The sequence below is a fragment of the Rhinolophus sinicus genome, chromosome 14 (assembly GCF_057876585.1).
Source record: "Rhinolophus sinicus isolate RSI-liver-muscle chromosome 14, RSI-T2T, whole genome shotgun sequence".
Classification (NCBI taxonomy): Eukaryota; Metazoa; Chordata; class Mammalia; order Chiroptera; family Rhinolophidae; genus Rhinolophus; species Rhinolophus sinicus.
In genome coordinates this window covers 35,610,365-35,627,855 of record NC_142514.1, presented here as the reverse complement: position 1 = coordinate 35,627,855, position 17,491 = coordinate 35,610,365, and the positions used below count along the sequence as shown (strand labels likewise).

Here is a 17,491-nt window from a genome sequence, read left to right as displayed (position 1 = left end):
CAGAACAGGGGAACTATCTCTCCAACTCCTATCACTGTATCTGAAATTATTCACTCAAAGGAAGTTCACAGAGCATTGGGAAGCACAGCAGCCAGACAGAATCTCTCACAGGAGAGAGACAGCAGCTTGGTACAACTGGGTAAATGGGTCTCCAGTTTCTACTGGCGTTGCCACGTGCCCTCTCTTGGCTCCTTGGAGATTCAGTGATCCAGTCGCCCTTGCTGACCTTGGCAGGAAAGAGCTCCTGCACTGGCTCTGACTATAGCCGTAATGGGGGAGGAGAGAAAAATGCCTCTTTATTATTAACAAGACTGAGGGAGGCAGTCTATTATTTCTGGGTGGGGTGATATCCGTCAGCAAAAAATGATCTGCTAACTCTCCGGGCAGCATTAAGAGCAGTGATAGGAGAAATAATTGCTTATGCCAAGTGCAAAGAAAAGATGCCTCAGCGGAATGGAGGCCTGTAGCAAGGCAGGTGGGTGCTGGGGGAGGAGGGAGGTACAGCTCCCTGGTGACCTCTGGCAAGAGAAAGAAGCGGGAGGGGCAAACTGGAACCTGCAAAACTCAAGTGTGGACAGATCCCCTGGAGGCGCCATTAGTGCCATTTAGAAGGATCAAGTGAAAATGGAGAGATGGCTAAGCAGCATCACAGCACAGAGAGGCTGGAATAAAGAGCTGTCTGTCCCTTTCCTTCCTGGAGAAGGGAGGTTTTTTTTCCTTTTGAAAAGCCTTCACTCACACACCTTCCCCTTCTCTAGTCCTGCTCCCTCTGGAGCTGGCTGCTGCCTCATGATAAAGCTTCTTTCTTATGCTCTCACCCCCTCTCCTGACTGAGTGCCAACTCTCTTGGGTTCACTGAGTGGCAGAAACAGCCCTTTTGTCCCCTCATTCCTGACCTAGTCCTGAAATCACTCACACCTCTGGTTTGCATTAAGAGCTGTGCTCTGGGAATGTTTTACTTAAAGTCATAGTTTTATAATTTGAGTAATAGCTTAATGCAATTATAAAAAAAGACATAAAATCATTTGCAAACATGTAATGCAATGAAAAAAAAGAGAAGGAACTATATATACGTGTAAATAGTAACCGCATTGAGTTGGAAATGGCTGATAGTGCCTTCATTATATGATAATGCATTTTCCAAATAATTCATAAATAAGCATGTCTTGCTTTTAAAACGAATAAAAAAGCTCCCAATAGAGCTGAAGGAAACCATTATCTAATGCTGACAAAAACCTACCACAGCAGCCTGCAAGCTGCTAGTTTCATTCATCAAACATCCCAAGTGACACATCATTGCCGGATGAACCTTCTTAGAACTTTACTTTGACTGGGTCCCTCTCCTGCTCAAACCTTACATAAATCCCCACTTCCCCACACCCCCCTCCAAATCAAATTGGAACCTCTGTAGCCCCGTGACCACTCCATCCATTGATCCTTTGCATGTCTGTATCCCGTATGAGACAGGAGCTTCCAGAGGCAGAGCAGAGAACACTTGTCTAATCCTACTTCTCAAATTTAGGTAAAGTCCAACCAAGCAGGGGTCCCACTACTGTACAAGTTTTAATGGGAGTGGTTTCAAACCCTCAAATCCCATTTTGAATCCCTTATCTCTGAAGGTGCTCAGTGTAACTTGAACACGAATCCAAACTTTAGGTAAAAGGATCCCTCTTTTGACGTACTGCAGAACCATCTAATTTTCTTTGTTCCTAATTAATGCAATGAAGAGCTGGACCACTGCAACTGGATTCAACAGTGCGCTTTTTGATAAGAGGGTGGAATTATAGCGCAAATTCAGAAGCTACTATTTTGGACCCGATGGCGAGTTTTAGGACTGGGATAGGCATTGGTATGGGGTAAGGAGTACTGGGAATCATTTTCTAGAATCCACAGCCGTTTCCAACGCTTTCCAGAGTCTAAAGTGATCGATTTTGGAAACAAGTGGAAAAAAAAAACCCTAACAAACAGCACTCCCAAATTCCTAAGTGGGGCAAATCATCTCCACTGGGCTCAGGGTTGAAATGCTAGGAAAAGACCCAGTTTCTCAAGTGAGGAGCCAGGCTTTTCTGGCAGGCCAGATAATGTAAACCCATGCCTGTGTGACACACATGGATGGGAGAGTCTCCAGGGCACTGCCATTTCTCTGTCAACTAAATCCCAGGACCTAACACAGAGCCTGGAATTCAGGGGTCCGAGAAGAAATTAACTGAAGTCATGTCTGTGCCCAGGTCGATGGCAGAAGCCCCAAACCACAAGTCTGTCTACTGAAGAACCGGGAGGAGACATGCAGTTCATTTGTTTGCTTTTTATATCTCATTCCCATGCTAGGGAGTATAACCCGTGTTTGTGCAGAGTCAAATACACAACCACACACTCACAGAATGCGGGTACTGCTGAACAGGCAGTGTGACATCCCAACGTATACGACTGACTGCCAGAATTTCTTTTAGAACATTTTTCGTTACTCCAAATCCCACTACCAACTGTGTGATCATGGGTAAATCTCTTAACCCCTTTTGGCCTCAGTTTCCTCATCTGTATAAATAGCACCTCCTTACAGGACTATTTTAAGAATTAGAGCTGATATGTATAAAACATCTAGCCCTAGGGATGTTTCAAGGATTAAATGCTATTAAGCATGTAAGGGAGCTAACATAGTGTTGGACACAGAGTAAATACTCAATGCAAGCATTATTATTATTATTATTATTATTATTATTATTACTTTCCTGTTCATGGTCACATATTAAGCAGCTCTTCTGACAGAATCCTTCACAGAACGTTTGTTTGGACGCTAACTTAGTGCCACTGCTGGCTACTTAGGTGCCTCTGGACAAGTCACGTCATCTCTCTGAGCCTCAATCCAAGAGGAGTGCTGGGAACCTGGCCACTTTCTCCCACTAACGCAGGTATAATCCAAAGAACAAATCCTCTGGAGTCACATGCTGGCAAATATGGACTAGACGGTTCCGAGGAGATCTCTAATGCATGCTTCCAAAGAAGACACTTGTTTTTTCCAGATAGGCAAGTTATTAGGTTGGTGCTAAAGTAATTGTGGTTTACAAGGTTAAAAATAAATGCAAAACCTGCAATTCCTTTTGCACCAACCTGTATCTGTAGTCATCCACACTACACAGGGGCTCACTGAGGAGTCATGCTCTTCCTGTGTCTATGTCTAGATGGTATTCTCCTTGAGGACAGAGGCCTGGCCTTGCCCTCTACACACCCTCCATATATTACGTCCCTCTTAATAAGGGGGAAATGAATATTTGTTAACAAGGAACCATCATTTTGGGGCACATTCAACGAGAAGCCCAGGGAGTATAACCCACGTGTGTGCAGTGTCAAATGAGTAATGAGTCATTCACTTCCAATCAGCAAAACTGTTTGTGTATTTAAATTTGAGTTCGGAGGCTGCCAACTGCTTGCCCACAGGTCAACTATTACGTTTTGTTTGGCCCACGTACATAATCCTTTAAAATTTTGTGAGTTGGCATCTACCCTCTGGAAATTGGAAGGTTTGGCATAAAAAAAATAAAAATCTAGATTTCAGTTTCTATTGAACAATGGGAAGCTGTAGCAAAAATCTGGGCTTAAACAATCAGCAGTAGCTGAAGAAAGCTAGCTGTCCCCTCACTATAGTCTCCAGGATCCCCGAGGGCTTTCCAGAACTATCTCCGAATCTAGTTGTTAATCATTAACCGGCAAAGCTGAGTAATTAACTCTTGGTTTACCTGCATCTATGTTGTGCGTTACAGTTAAAGTAGTGTGTTTTGCATGAAGCACTCCAAAAATGCTTCCTAAATATGGAAAGGAGAGACAAACTTGACTAAAGTTTGCAAACTTGTACTAGATGGTTCTGAGATCTCTGTAATGCATGTTTCTAAAGAAGATACTTGTTTTTTCCAACTAAGCAAGTCATCTATTCCCTCACGGGAGTCAGGATAGAGAGATAAATCTCATGTCACTTATCAAAGCAAACTGAAGCAGAAGAAGTAAACAGTGGCCTGAAAGGCAGAAAAGCAATTTGTAAAAATTAATAAATGATGAGACTATTAACAAGACACGAAAAAGGTTTGCGTTTCTTCCTCCCCTTTAATATGATTTTTACCTTAAACACTATGTCCCTTTAGGAAAGGGAAGAAAAGTTAATAAAGGAACCTATCACTCAAACTTAATTTTTAGTATGGCAAATAAACTGCTTTAATGAAAGGGCTGAAATCCCCAGGTTTGCACATTAAATTTTCATTCGTAGTAGAGAATGGAAATTATTGATTCAGCCGTGGCGTCGTGCATGTTGAATCCTATAGTGCCTCGGAAGCCCATGTTACTGCTGGGTACAAATGTGTTTGCAGCGTTTTGATGCAGGGTGAGCACGGGGTGGGTGAGGGGATGAGAAAAGAATAGAGAGAAGGGAAGGAGGCAGACTGGCTCCTCACAGACAGAAAGTAATCAATGTTCCTTGTCTCTAAGATCCACTTAGACAAAGCATTGCTTCTCACAGCGTGATGGGTCAGGGGTGCACTCTGAGATCAGAAAAGCTGGGTCCATTTAATCTTTTGGGAAATGCCAACAGCTTCATGGAATATTTAAGGAAAAAAAATGCAGAATGGATGGCTGATGAGTTGATCCTAAGCTCTTGGGGAAGTTTGGATTTCAAGAAAACTGTAGAGGAAAGAAAAGTGTCTTTCTCATTTCAAGGTCAGGGTGTCTATCAAGAAAGGAGTAAATGTCTGACATTCTAATGCTGAATTGGATAGAACAGAAAAATCAATCAAACCCACAAATACAGCTCTCAACCTGGTGTGGCCTCATCAAAGAGTCAGGTGACATGAGCATCCCATCTTTACTTAAAGAACGGAAATAGGTATGTTTTTCCTTTGAAATAAATTAATTCTCCTGCCTCTCAGAGGACTACCCCATAATTAAACAACTCTCAATTATTTTCCCCTTAGAGAACTCATAGGGATTGGTTCTAAGCTGAGACTGAGGCAACCTGAATCAGGCCCATTTGGGGGTCCCTGTGTACCACCACAGACTGTATGAGATCAGGAAAGCAATCACCTTTAAAAATAAGCTAAACTCAATTGGAAAAGTAAAGCTGCTTGGAAGAAAGGAAGGGAGGAAGGAGCAAGGGAAGGAGGGAGGAACAGAGAGAGGAAGGAAGGAAGGAAGGAACGAAGAAAGGAAGGAAGGAAGGAAGGAAAGAAAGAAAGACAGGCAATCAAATAATATATTCTAAAACAGAGAAGGTTTTTGTTTTGTTTTGGTTGTATTTTTGTTTTGATTATCTCCAAGCTAAGATTATCTTATATCACTAGTCTCCTCTGTCAGTCTGGATTTTGGAAAAAAGTAATACTGTTGTACTATAAAGTTCTGGTTTTGTGTTTTCAGACACTGAGAGTGGGTGCCATCTACAGATTTCCATTCTGGGAGAGGTTTCTCTTTTGTCCTACTTTGCATCCGACTTGCTGTCATGAGGATCAGAGTGCCCAGGAGACACCTCCCCATGGTGTAATAGGCTATGAAGGACGGGACTCATTAATCAGCTGGCAGCTGCCCCCAAACAGGATGCTGCCTGGAGGTGGGGAAAAAGGGAAAGGGAGGCTGAGGAGCACGCAGACTCCATCTGGGAGCTCACCACTGGCTGTTAGAAGTGAGCCTCAAAGCAAACAGCACCACCTCCTGAAGGAGCCCCGCAAGGTGAAGTCTGAACTGAGAGTGAAAATCCAGCCACAGAAACCTCTGCCTGGAGGAGCAGGCTCTGGGTAACTGTTTTTCTTTTTCCACTTAACCCCTCCTGAAGTATTATCTACTGGTCTGATTGTTTTCAGATGGCTGGAATGTTCCTTTTTCTGTCATTCCTTTACTATGTTCCCATGGATTTTATAGTACCCGCTCTATTACATTAGTGTTTATTGGTAACTGGTTTTGAGTCTTGGCTAGGAGGCTCCTCTCCACTCTTAGGTAAAGCCAAGTTACTCAGCCTGGCACACTAGGCCCCTGCCTACCTCTCACCCTCATCTTTTCATTACCTCCCCCTCCAAACGTAGGCCATACTACTCTATATGCTGTTCCCCACTGATAATATTTATGTACATTTTCACAGCTTGGCAAGTGCGGTTCACTCTGCCTGGAACAGTTTCCTTGTCTCAGCTTCTTTTTGTAGCTCGGTTCTGGCCAACTTTGCAGACTTAGGCTCACAGACCGTCTAGGGGGAGTAGTCATCCTTGCTACTCCATTTACCCTCTGGACTGGAGGTCCCACAGCTCATGGTCCCTTCCCTGTCCTCAGCCCTCACGTCTGTAATGATCTGCATCCCCGGTAAATGTCTTTTGGATAAATAATGAACACCACTTCCAGCTCCCTCATAGCCTGGATTTATGAGTTCAAAGGGGTGAATTCAACAAGTGCCTCGTAAATCAGGAGCCAGCATATCACCTCTTACCTTTATGGTTTTGGTCTGGAGTCTGAGTCCATTTAAAGTGTTGATGGCTTTCTCTGCATCCTTTGGATCAATATAGTTAACGAATCCATACCCTAAACTCTGTCCTGTGGAAACATTTTTTAAAAGAGAAAGAGAGAGAGAGAGAGAGCTCAATATCTTTATAGAGGTAACACTTCCCATTGTAGTGAATTTAAACCCTTCTCTAGTATATGGTTCCTTTTATACCCGGGTTTGCCCCCAGGTTGAGAAATTTTGAATTTTTTCATGTCTCACCCTGCTCAGCCTTTAAACTCACAGGAGCTGCCCAAGCCAGGACTGGGTATGTTCCTGCACATCCACACCGTATATACACACACACGAATGTCCATTTACTGCGGAACAGGGAGGACAAGGTAGTAGAAAGAGAGCAAGTGTCGTCTATGAAGACACTTGGACTAGAATCCTGGGGTTTTCCCTATCAGCTGTGTCACTTGGGGACAAGTCATTCAATCTCCTGTTTTATCCCTACATTTCTTCTCTGGAGATAATAGCACTTGTTGCAGACAGGTCTGAGAGGGTTAATGAGATACTGTATATAAAATGCCTACCAAGTACATTGCCTAGAACATAGTAGCTGCTCAACAAAAGACAGCTATGCTCTGCTCAGTCCTGGAAAATTGGGGCAAGCACTGGCTGCAATAGCTGTGTCTGCTGCCTCAGTCACACCAGGCACATGCACACTCAAAGGGATGTAGCAGGATCTGAGTAGCAGACTGGAGACGTTAGAGTGAAGGCATGGCCGGAATGTAAAGCAGTTGCTACAAATCATTCTTTGTCCTAATCATCCCCTCCCAGCCCAAGAACAATAAAAAGGGGGGAGGGGCTATTGGAAAGAACTGGGGAGCTCCTAACACAAAGGGGAGTGTGCAGACGCATTCTGCAAAGAGGATTTAGCTACTTGAGGTGGAGGTGGCATCAACTTGTCTGCAAAGAGAGGTGGCAAGTGACAGGGCTCCCCACTAAGTGAAATAAAAATAATGTGCTTGCGATCGTGCCACTGATTATAAATAGTCCATCAGCTCTGCCATGTGTCATCAGCCAGAAATATCATTAGAAAACTTTACATTTTCTGACATACCCTTTAAGAAACACAGAGCTCAGGGTGGCTGCAAAACCAGCTTGAACTTCCCAGGCAATGTTATTGATTTGTGGGTGGCAGCAGAGCCGAAGGGGAGGAAAATGACAGGACATCACACGTCAGGGAAGACCGATTACATAAAGCTCTCTTTGGAGTACAGGGGCCAGGGCTGGGAGACAATACAGCAAAAAGCCTGCCACGTCCTGACAGGAGCCCATTTCAGCAGCCAAAAAAATCTTCCCAACAGCTTCTGTTTTGCTGGTAAATGTCTGTGTTTGTGTTGGTTGTAGGAGGGAACCTGGGGAAACAAGTTGGGTTCTGGATCAGAAAACGGGTGACTTTGTTATCCTTTATAGAATGAAAACAAAGAATCATGAGGAAACACAACCACATTTTTGTGTCCAAAATGGAAGACCCCAAATGACAATTCTCACCAGGATATGCCTTTGTGTTTTGAAATAACAGGGTTAGAACAGAAAAAGACAGGGGCAGGGGCAAATTTGGCCAGGTATGCCCTTCACCAGCCAGAATTAGTAACTGAAGAAGGAAGAGAGAATGCTGAGTGCACTCCAACTGCTGGCACCCTTCTCTTTCCATGTTACTGCGTGTGTGTGTGTGTGTGTGTGTGTGTGTGTGAGTGTACAAAGAAGAGTGTAAGAGAGAGGTGTGTGTGAATTACAAGACTCTGCTACATGTTCTGGGAAACTTTTTACAAACTCCAAAATACAAGAGACTCATTTCATTGGTTAAAAAACATCTTTTATCTTAAATTTGGTTCCACCTTATCAAGCCTAACTAAATTCATCTAATTAAATCCATTTTCATCATGCAAATTTATCAGTCCTATTTACCTTGGATGTAAGAAAAGCCTTAACATATTCTATACTAAAATATTTTTTTACAATTGTTTCTTTTAAACAGTCATGCACCAAGTTGAGCTGTTTTAAAGGGCGTTTTTGAAACAATAATCTCAATGATAAACCTTAGGTATGAGTTCTAGGAAATGGGTCAGACGGTTGATCTAGCTATGCAGCCAAGTTTAATTTGTGAAAAAACATAGCCAAACACTCACCACATAACCGCAAACATTGGACCTAAATCCAAATAGCTTATGATTCATCATACTGATGGAATATATGTGAAGGAATTTATCATGCCTACCAGTGATTTATGCTCCCTGATCTACTATCTTTCATTCTCATTATTTATAAATTTATGGAAATCTAAAATAAATATAGATTTTTTACATTCTATATTTTATCTTTGTTTTACACCTTTGCTTCAGGAGGGAGGAAAAACACACTTAGGTCCTCGGAAAGTTCTGAAGATCGGTGCAGGAAAGGAGTCTTGTGTCATATTTACCCATCTGCCTGTATCAGTCCCAAACCCACTCTCATCTTAGTACCTGTCTGCAATTAGCAGAACTGTGTTAGCGTTACCAGCTCTAGCTTTGGAGAGAGATTGCATTTAACATCAAGAATGAGAGTGCTTTTGGGAAAACTAAAAACCAGATGGATATCATTTCAGAAAGGAAGAGGAAAAAAGGTTGGAGGTTCTCCTTGATATAAAATAATGAACTGCAAATTCTAAAACAGAGCACTGCATTGAACAAGAGGAGGGCAGAAGTGGAAAAACTTGCCTGTGAATAGAAAGATATGAGACAAAGTGGCAGCACAATGGAACTACCTGTGGTTGGCCTGGTTCTCGAATAGGCTTCTTCATGTGCTTCTCGCCATCATAGGAGGAGCCCAGCTAAGTTTAACAAAAAATACTCGACGGAACTAAATATTCTCTTTTAAAACAGTCTGCAGCGGATTAAATCCCTAGGTAGAAAATAGAAAACCCCAACCCTCATTTCTTTCAGAAACTGTTTTAGCAGTGGGGGAGAGTAAAATAAGGAAGACTGTGAGGTTTTAATTTTGGTGGCCATATACTGGTGATGGGTTATGGATTTGCAGTTCTGTATTTAAATGTACATAGAAAAATACAGAGGAAACACATTTATGAAGAATGCCAACACTATTTCCGTGGGGACCCAGAGAGCCACCATGCTGGGTAGGCCTGGGGGACACAGTTTGGAGCCTAGAACTAAGGGTACATGTATCTGCATCCTAGACAGAGATAAGATCCTTACAGTCTTTTCTTCTTTTTCAAATAACTACATCTTCTTCCTTTATTATCTGGAGCAAGATTTGACCATAAAGGTATGGTGACAGTCTTTTCAGAACAGAAAATTAAACTTTATTTTTGTTCTCAGTTTATGAGTTTATTTTGATAGCAAGTTGAACAAATAAAAAAATTAAATTATTGACCTCATGTTTATTGAATCATCAATAAAGAAAAAAGAAAATCAATAAATAAAAGATATTATGCAATAAAAACTGCCTCCACAATTTAGAAACTATGGTGAGTACCTGGCTCCTTGATGCCCAGGTGATCTACAGCCCTTATATATGACCAGTCCTCAATAGTCCTGTCCAACAGGCATAGGTGAGGGGTCTTCAGTGGCCATGCATGGGCAGGAAATGCATTCTTGGCAGTTTGGAATAGAAATTTAAAATTAGAATGTAGTTTCCAAGGGAAATCTGTTATACGTAATGGCTACATTTTAAGTCACTTCAGTGTTTTGGGGGTAAACAGGTTCTTTTCTTAACAAGCTTGTCTTTAATCTGAACTTGAATATTTCTATTTTTGTAAATCATGCATGCACACATACAAACCACATGACGTGTCTTCCTACTATGATAACAGCAGAATCTCTATTCTGCTATAATAATTGATATACCTAACTTCTTCCCTTAGACACCAAGAACTAGCTTATAAAAGTTTGCATCCTTGAACATAGTAGGTACTCAACAAATATTTGCTAAGTGAAAGAATGTATAAACACATTCGTATTAATTCTTCTCTTCTAGAAGCATCTGACCAGAATGCTTTTATGCTTGGGAGAAGAGGTAGAGAGGGGCCCCTGCACCTGGGGAAAGGACAGAACACGACAAGAAGCTGACATCAGGGATTGGAAAACAAAACACAAACCAAAAATGTTCTGGGTGGGTTCTCCTCTAGCACAGTTCAGGTGAACAATACAAACCATCGCTGCCCACCTTTCCACAGAGATTCTGAGATTTCAAAGTGCCTTCCCACCCCCTCTGTCACATTTGATTCTCACAGCAACCCTGTGGGAGACAACCATCATTTTACAGATGTGGAAACTGAAGCTCAGAGAAAATAGTGGTTTGCCCTACATTACAGAGCGGACTTAGCCTAGATCAGGGCTGGCAATATTTTTATGTATAGGGAATGATAGTAAATAGTTTAGGATTGCTGGGTCCCCGGTCTCTCTCATGACAACTCTGCCATTGCAGTATGAAAACAGCCATAGACAATACGTAAACAAATGAGTGTGGCTGGGTTCCAATACAACTATGTAGAAAAACAGGCAGTGGGCTCAACGTGGCTTTGGGGGCCATAGTTGGCTGACCCCCTGGCCTAGATCTTTTGACTCCAAATCCCGTACCTTTTGCCGTGACCACAGTTACTCCCTTTGAACTAAAATGTTATTGACAATGATTTTGACGTCTTGAAATACCTCTGAGGCTTTTTTGAACCACTTAAGAAAAAAGGTAAATTATCCTTGATAGTTTCTGTTAAGCATTTAAATATGTATTCAAACTCTAAGATGTGTTACCATCATAGCTAATTATAACCCCTCATTTCTCCAGTCATTCTGGAAAGAAGTTGTTTCTCTTGCACTTAAGGTCCTGGAGGTTATAATAGCGGGCTCCAAAGGTGACATCCTCCCGGCTGATGGCAGCAACAGAGAAGCTGTCCCCTTACAGGGCGGGCCTGAAGGCACCTCAGCATTTCTGCACTGCCAACCTGCCCAGCTTGCTTTTTCTGTCTTCAAAAATCGTCATTCTCCAGCAACCTAACAGCTACTCCCCTCATCTGCAAAGCCCCCAAGGGGGCAGCCAGGTGGGTAGCTGCTGTGGAAGAAAACTTCCGAGTTGAGTAAGGAATTTTTGTGGATGTTAGAACCCCTAGCTCAGGCTGAAATTCTGTTCTCAAAGCACATGATAAAATCCCCAGTCACCTCAAGATCAGCTGCATGGCAGTCACCCGCGTGCAGGCTTAACCGCAGCCAATTCCACATCCCGGGACGCCCTCCCTGCCAGTCCTGAGGTGGCTTTCCTGGCTGTCAGCAGCCTTGAAATCTACCTGAACTCACCCGAAAGAGGGTCAGAGAGCTCTGTGGCTGCTACTGCATGTAGACCTGTGTGTGGCTCAAAACCACACTTCCTGTAGAACCTTGGGTAAGTCATTTAAGCTTCATTAGCCTGTTCCCTTATCTGGAAAAACAGTGATAATCCCTTATCCTCACAATCAAAGGATCACTGTGAGGATTAACTCCATTAGCATATGGACAAAGAACAGCTACAGCTGATTCAGTGCAGGCTTTGAGCCTAGTAAGATTGCCTAATTTAATCCTGTGTGAAACGGCTACATGAGGCCCATTGTGCAGATAAGGAAAGGGAGGCTAAGAAATGTTACATAACCTGCCCAAAGTCAACGAGGCTCCAGGGCTGGGATTTGCATGAACCTAGGCCTGGGCGACTTCCCGGCTCACGCCTTCTCTCTGTCGGCCCGGCCTTTGTGCAAAGGCACAGCACTGCGTCTGGCATCAGGTGAGGACCCAAGGGGAAGCACACAGCCTGTGTTGGAGTCTCTTCCCCTCTTAACACTGACTCCCGGGGACGCTTTGCGATTGTGATATCCAGGGCCCTGCCCCCTCCCGTCCCACCTCTGTGCGTGTTTATACATGTTGGGCTTCCTGAGCATTGGCTTTTCTCCTGCAAACTCAGCGTTAGGAAAGCCAACTAGTCAGGGATTTGTTTTCTGTTGGTAGTTCACACAGTTGTCTCAGATTAAGTGTGGTATAAAGGCTTGCTGCTCTAAAGGGGGTCCCCGTCCCAGCATCACTGACCTTGCATGGGGAATTGTAAGACCTGCAGCTTCAGCCTGTTGCCGTGTGACCCTGGTGAAGTTAAACTAACCTCCCCATGCCTTGGTTTCTTGTCGTATTCCCTCACCCCAAACCTATACATCTAACCCAGAGTCACAGGGAAGGGAAACAGTGATAGGAAAGCTCTCAGAATCTCTTAATATATGCTATTTCTTTTCAACCCCACATTCTGCAATCCTACTTTGCCTCTTTCTACAGAAGTAATCTCATCTGTAAAATGGACATAATATTACTTTTTTTCATGGAGTTATTAGAAGGATTAAAAGTGATAATGCATGTAAAATGCCTGGTATATAACTGATGGTTCGGTAGATGTTGGTTCTCTTTTTCCCTTCTCCCAGCCCCATTAGATACTGCCTTACACTATTGCCTACGAGGATGCTATCTCCTCAGTGAAACCCAACTTCCTTGAAGATAGAGAATGTTTCTGATGTTTTTATTTTGCATTGGAGCACATAAGGTAATAGGCACACAAATTCCACATATAGCTGGCACCCACTCCATGCTAGATACTATGAGTAGGCCCCCAAATGACCAAGAAATTGTTCCTGCATTCAGGGGATTTATTATGTAAAAGGGAAAGACAAACATAAACATTATTTATAGCTCAGCAAAATTAATAAATGTACCAGAGTTTTTCTTTTAAAGCTACGTATAGGAACAGAGAGGAAGTTGAGACTGATTCTAACAGAGCAGAGTCGTGAAGGCTTCCTTGAGGCAGAGGCATTTGAGTTGGGCTTTGAAGAAAGAGTAGAATTTTGATAGGGTTCTCTTATCAAGGGATGAGATTCCAACCTGAGGGCTGAATCCAAGCACTGTATTCATTTATCCCACAGATATTTATTGAACATTTATTATGTGCCAGGCATAGTTCCATTCACTGGGAATATAGCAGAGAATAAAAATACTTGGTTTTTGCCATTAGTGAATTTATATTCTGGTTTGAGTAAGGGAATGAGACAAGAAACATATAAATTAAATATAAAGTTGGTCAGATGATGGGGAGTTCTAGGGAAAGCAGAGAAGGAAGGGCAGTGTGGGGGGCAGGGTTACAATTTTTTAATATGGTGGTCAGGTAAGACCTTACAGCTGAGGTGACATGAGAGCAGAGACTTGAGGGAAAAGAGTCAGCCAGTCTCCCCTAACCGAGGGAAGGGTATTCCAGGCAGAGGGAATCTCATGTGCCAAGGCCCTGAGGTAAAAGCATGCTTGGAGTGTTGTAACAATGGCACAAGTGATTATGAGGGCAATACTTGCCAAATGACTGAAAAGAGGAACGGGACACCTGGTTTCTTCAAGCTGATTCTACAGTGCTGCTGAGCAAGACACATGTGAAAACCACTCTAGCCTCTTCCCCTCAGCCTTACAGATCAGGTGAACACTCTCACTGACACACCTTTTCAAAATGATCTCTTAATGTGTCTCTGTTCCCCACTAGATAGGGGGCAACTTGAGGTCAAAAATTATATTTTATTCATCTCTGTACCCCCAAGACCTACCAAAAGGTCCACGACATTGTTAAATATCCAGTAAATGTCTGTTGGGTCAATGAATGAATATTATCTACTCACATGCATATTTATGTCCTCCGAACCATACTCAATCTCCCATATACCAAACAGAAAGGGACCAGGAAGAGCAGCACAGTTTTTTACCAGGGCCTCACCTATGTCTAGAGGATGCTGATAAGAGGTATGGAACCAGCTCCCATGAGACACATCTGAAAGACCTGCAGGTATTAGTCTGAAGGAGAAAAGACTCTAGAGTTGCTCAAAGGCCCTTCCAATATTTGAAAGGTTGTCATGGGAAAGCAGGGGTAAACTTGCTATGTGGGGAACCCAGGGAGAGAACAAAGATCAGACAATAGAAGAAATTTAGGAAGCAGATTTTTGCTTTGATAAAAGGAAGAATTTCCTAATAATGATTTTATAAGGGTATGAGCTGCCTTGTGAGGTGGTAAGGGCCCCATGACTAGAATTATAACAAACACGAAGCCAAATCTACATTTTTATCAGGAGATGCTACGGCAGTTAGCGAGATTGACACATAACATCCCTTCTAATGCTAAAATTCAAAGGTTCTAAATTATATTTATTTTAGACCCAATGCTCACATCTGGTTTCAATCTCTCCTAATTTCTAACTGAGAAAATAAAATAGTAGAGAATATTTATTAAGCACCTACTATGGGCCAAGGACTTTACATATATCATTATTTAAATATTTACAACATCTGAAGCAAGCATTTCTATCCCTGTTTTACAGAAGGGGAAACTGAGGCCCAGAACGGAGAAGTAACATACCCAAGGTTATTTGGCTAGAGAATAGTAGACAGACCCACCAGACTCTAGAGCCTGTGCACTTGCTGCTGTGCCCTGGTTTTTTGAGTATGGGCTCATTTGTGTGTTAAACATTTGCCCTGACACAGCACTGTGTGCCTGAGACTTTGAGAGAATCTGGGTGTTCTGTACTATCTCCAAGTTCGCATTCTTTCCATTTAATTCCAATAGATACCCCAAAGTATACCATTCCTATCTTCCAACTGGGTTGTGTCTGTCAAACTGGACCCGGTACCTCACAGAATGACAGTCTTGAAAAGGACTTAAGTATCAATCATCTTCAAGTCTCTTTTTCTATAGATTCGGAAACTGAGGACCAAAGAATTCATGGTCTAGTAGGAAAGTAAGACCTATGAATCAACAGTGCTAGTAGAGTATGGTTAAGAGTTATGACAGTGAGAAGGTTACTGGAGGATATACTTGAGCTGAGACTAATTTGAAAAGATTGGTAGGAGACAGCCGGGAAAAAGATAGAGAAAGCAGGGGCAGGGGACAGCATGAGCATCCATCCCTGGAAGACAGTAACTGCCACTCAGTTTATCGCCATCTCTTCCAGGAGGCCAATGGTTGTTGGTGTCAACCTGAATTGTCAATACTGCTTCTAAGTGGAATCTGTGCTCGGATGCATAGATGATACCTCCTCATACCTCTGGCTGAGATTCAGAAGTCATTCAGGCATCTGAAAGTTTGAGTGTGTCTGTTCTCTGCCAACAACAAATTCTATTAAAAAAGACAGGACCCAGCCTTCCTTAGTCTGAATTCCCAAAGTATTTAAAATCACATTGAGCCCGTACTTGGTTATTTCCAGAAGCTGCATTCTGGCGTCCTAAGTAGATGTAATTTCCCAGAGGTTGAGAACTCATCAGGTGGCATCAAGATGGCAACATGCAAAACACTAGGGCACAGCAGGCATACAATATAAGCTTGTCAAACTAAATGTATTTCTCAATGGACCCTAAGTTCTTTAGGGCAGGGACAAGGGTCTTGGTATGACCAACGTCTGGCACATAGTAGGCTTTCAATAAATCTATGTTGAATGGATAAATGAATTAATTAATTCAATAAGCAGATGAATAATAACAAAAATAGTTATTTTTTTTTAGTGCTTACTATGTGTCAGTCACTGTACTGAGTGCTTTATTTCTCCCCCTCCCCAGCTTTATTAAGGTATAATTGAGAAATAAGATTGTAATATGTTTAAGGTGTACATCATAATGATTTGATATACATATACATTGTGAAAGGATTCCTCCCATTGGTTAATTAATACATATTTATCATTTTTGGGGGGAGGTAACAACATTTAAGTTATACCTGAGTGCTTTACTTCTATCATCTCATCTCCTCCCTAAAACAATCCTATATGGCAGGCATTATCACCGCCATCTACAATCAAGAAGACCAATGTCCAGAGGTCTCAGCTCCCAAGGCACAACTCCATCTGGCTGCAAAGCCCATAGAGTCTTTAATAGCATTTCCTGATTTCAGAGAAGATATCAACTGAACTGTTAAAGCAGCTGTAACACAACGCCACTGTCACTAGGGTAAGGCACATGGAAATTCACAAAGTACACACCATGATTTCCTGCAGTCCCCTACGCAGGAAAGACCAGCCACACTATTTCATAAAGAAAGCCAACCAACCAATTCTCAAAGAAATTTTTTTATCCTCTTTTGGTTTGTCCTACAAAATAAGTTGCTCCAAATGACAGCTCTTACACATTTCAATAATAAAGCTCAACAAATGAAAAAACGGAACTAATTTGAACCCTATTTTTCATCTGTCTATTCAGGAAAGAAAGGCAATTCATAAGATAAAAAGTTAGTATCAAGTGTTAGTTAAAAAAAAATACTAAAAGGAAATAATATTCTAGGTGATGTACTGGGGACAATAGAACCCTCACAACCACAATCTCACGTCCAGCATTTATCACACAAAAAGAAGTATTCAGACTGATGACCCTGGGCAATGAAAGAGTCTTCATCAAAGCAACATGAAATTAAATTACATCCAGAATATTTCACAGACGGGAAAGAATAGTCACACATTTAAAAATATTTTTGACAAAGATTAAAACACAAAGAGGAGGAATGTGGCAAACATCCAGCTAGCCAGAGAAATGAACCAGAATTCTTAATTCTTGGTTGCCTTACTCACGCATGAAACAATGGTCTAGATGTCAGAGAGACAAGACTTTCTGCCCAGAATGGATGTGAAGCAACAGGTGATTCCAGAAATGCAGCTGATGTTAGATGAGGGTTTAGCAACAAAGGAAGAAAAGGTAGAAAAAGTTTTCAGGTTTATACTAATTACATACACTGTAATTAGTCTTTGGGCAAAATGAGATTTTCTGTGGGTGAAATGTCTGTGGGTGAAAGGAACTGTTGTATTTAGACACTAGACAATGGCTTCCAAAACTCCCATCAGGACACGCCCACATGTTCTTATGAAGGGCATGTGGGAGGTGCCTGAATCGTGTTGGAATTTAGATTAAATAAGATAAGCTATGTGAGATGGCTTGGCACAAGGTAGATGCTTCACAAATATTAACTAAATAGAAATCT

General features: G+C 42.2%; 1 protein-coding gene across 10 annotated transcripts in view; it reads right to left on the bottom strand.

Moving 5' to 3' along the window:
- ELAVL4 (ELAV like RNA binding protein 4) overlaps positions 1-17,491 on the bottom strand; it is a 147,624-nt gene that overhangs the window by 18,891 nt on the left and 111,242 nt on the right. For all 10 annotated transcript variants that reach the window (XM_019710570.3, XM_019710576.3, XM_019710568.3 and 7 more), the window contains one exon: positions 6,449-6,552. In XM_019710570.3, the coding sequence (XP_019566129.1) occupies positions 6,449-6,552 (104 nt within the window). The remainder of the gene's footprint in view (positions 1-6,448; positions 6,553-17,491) is intronic.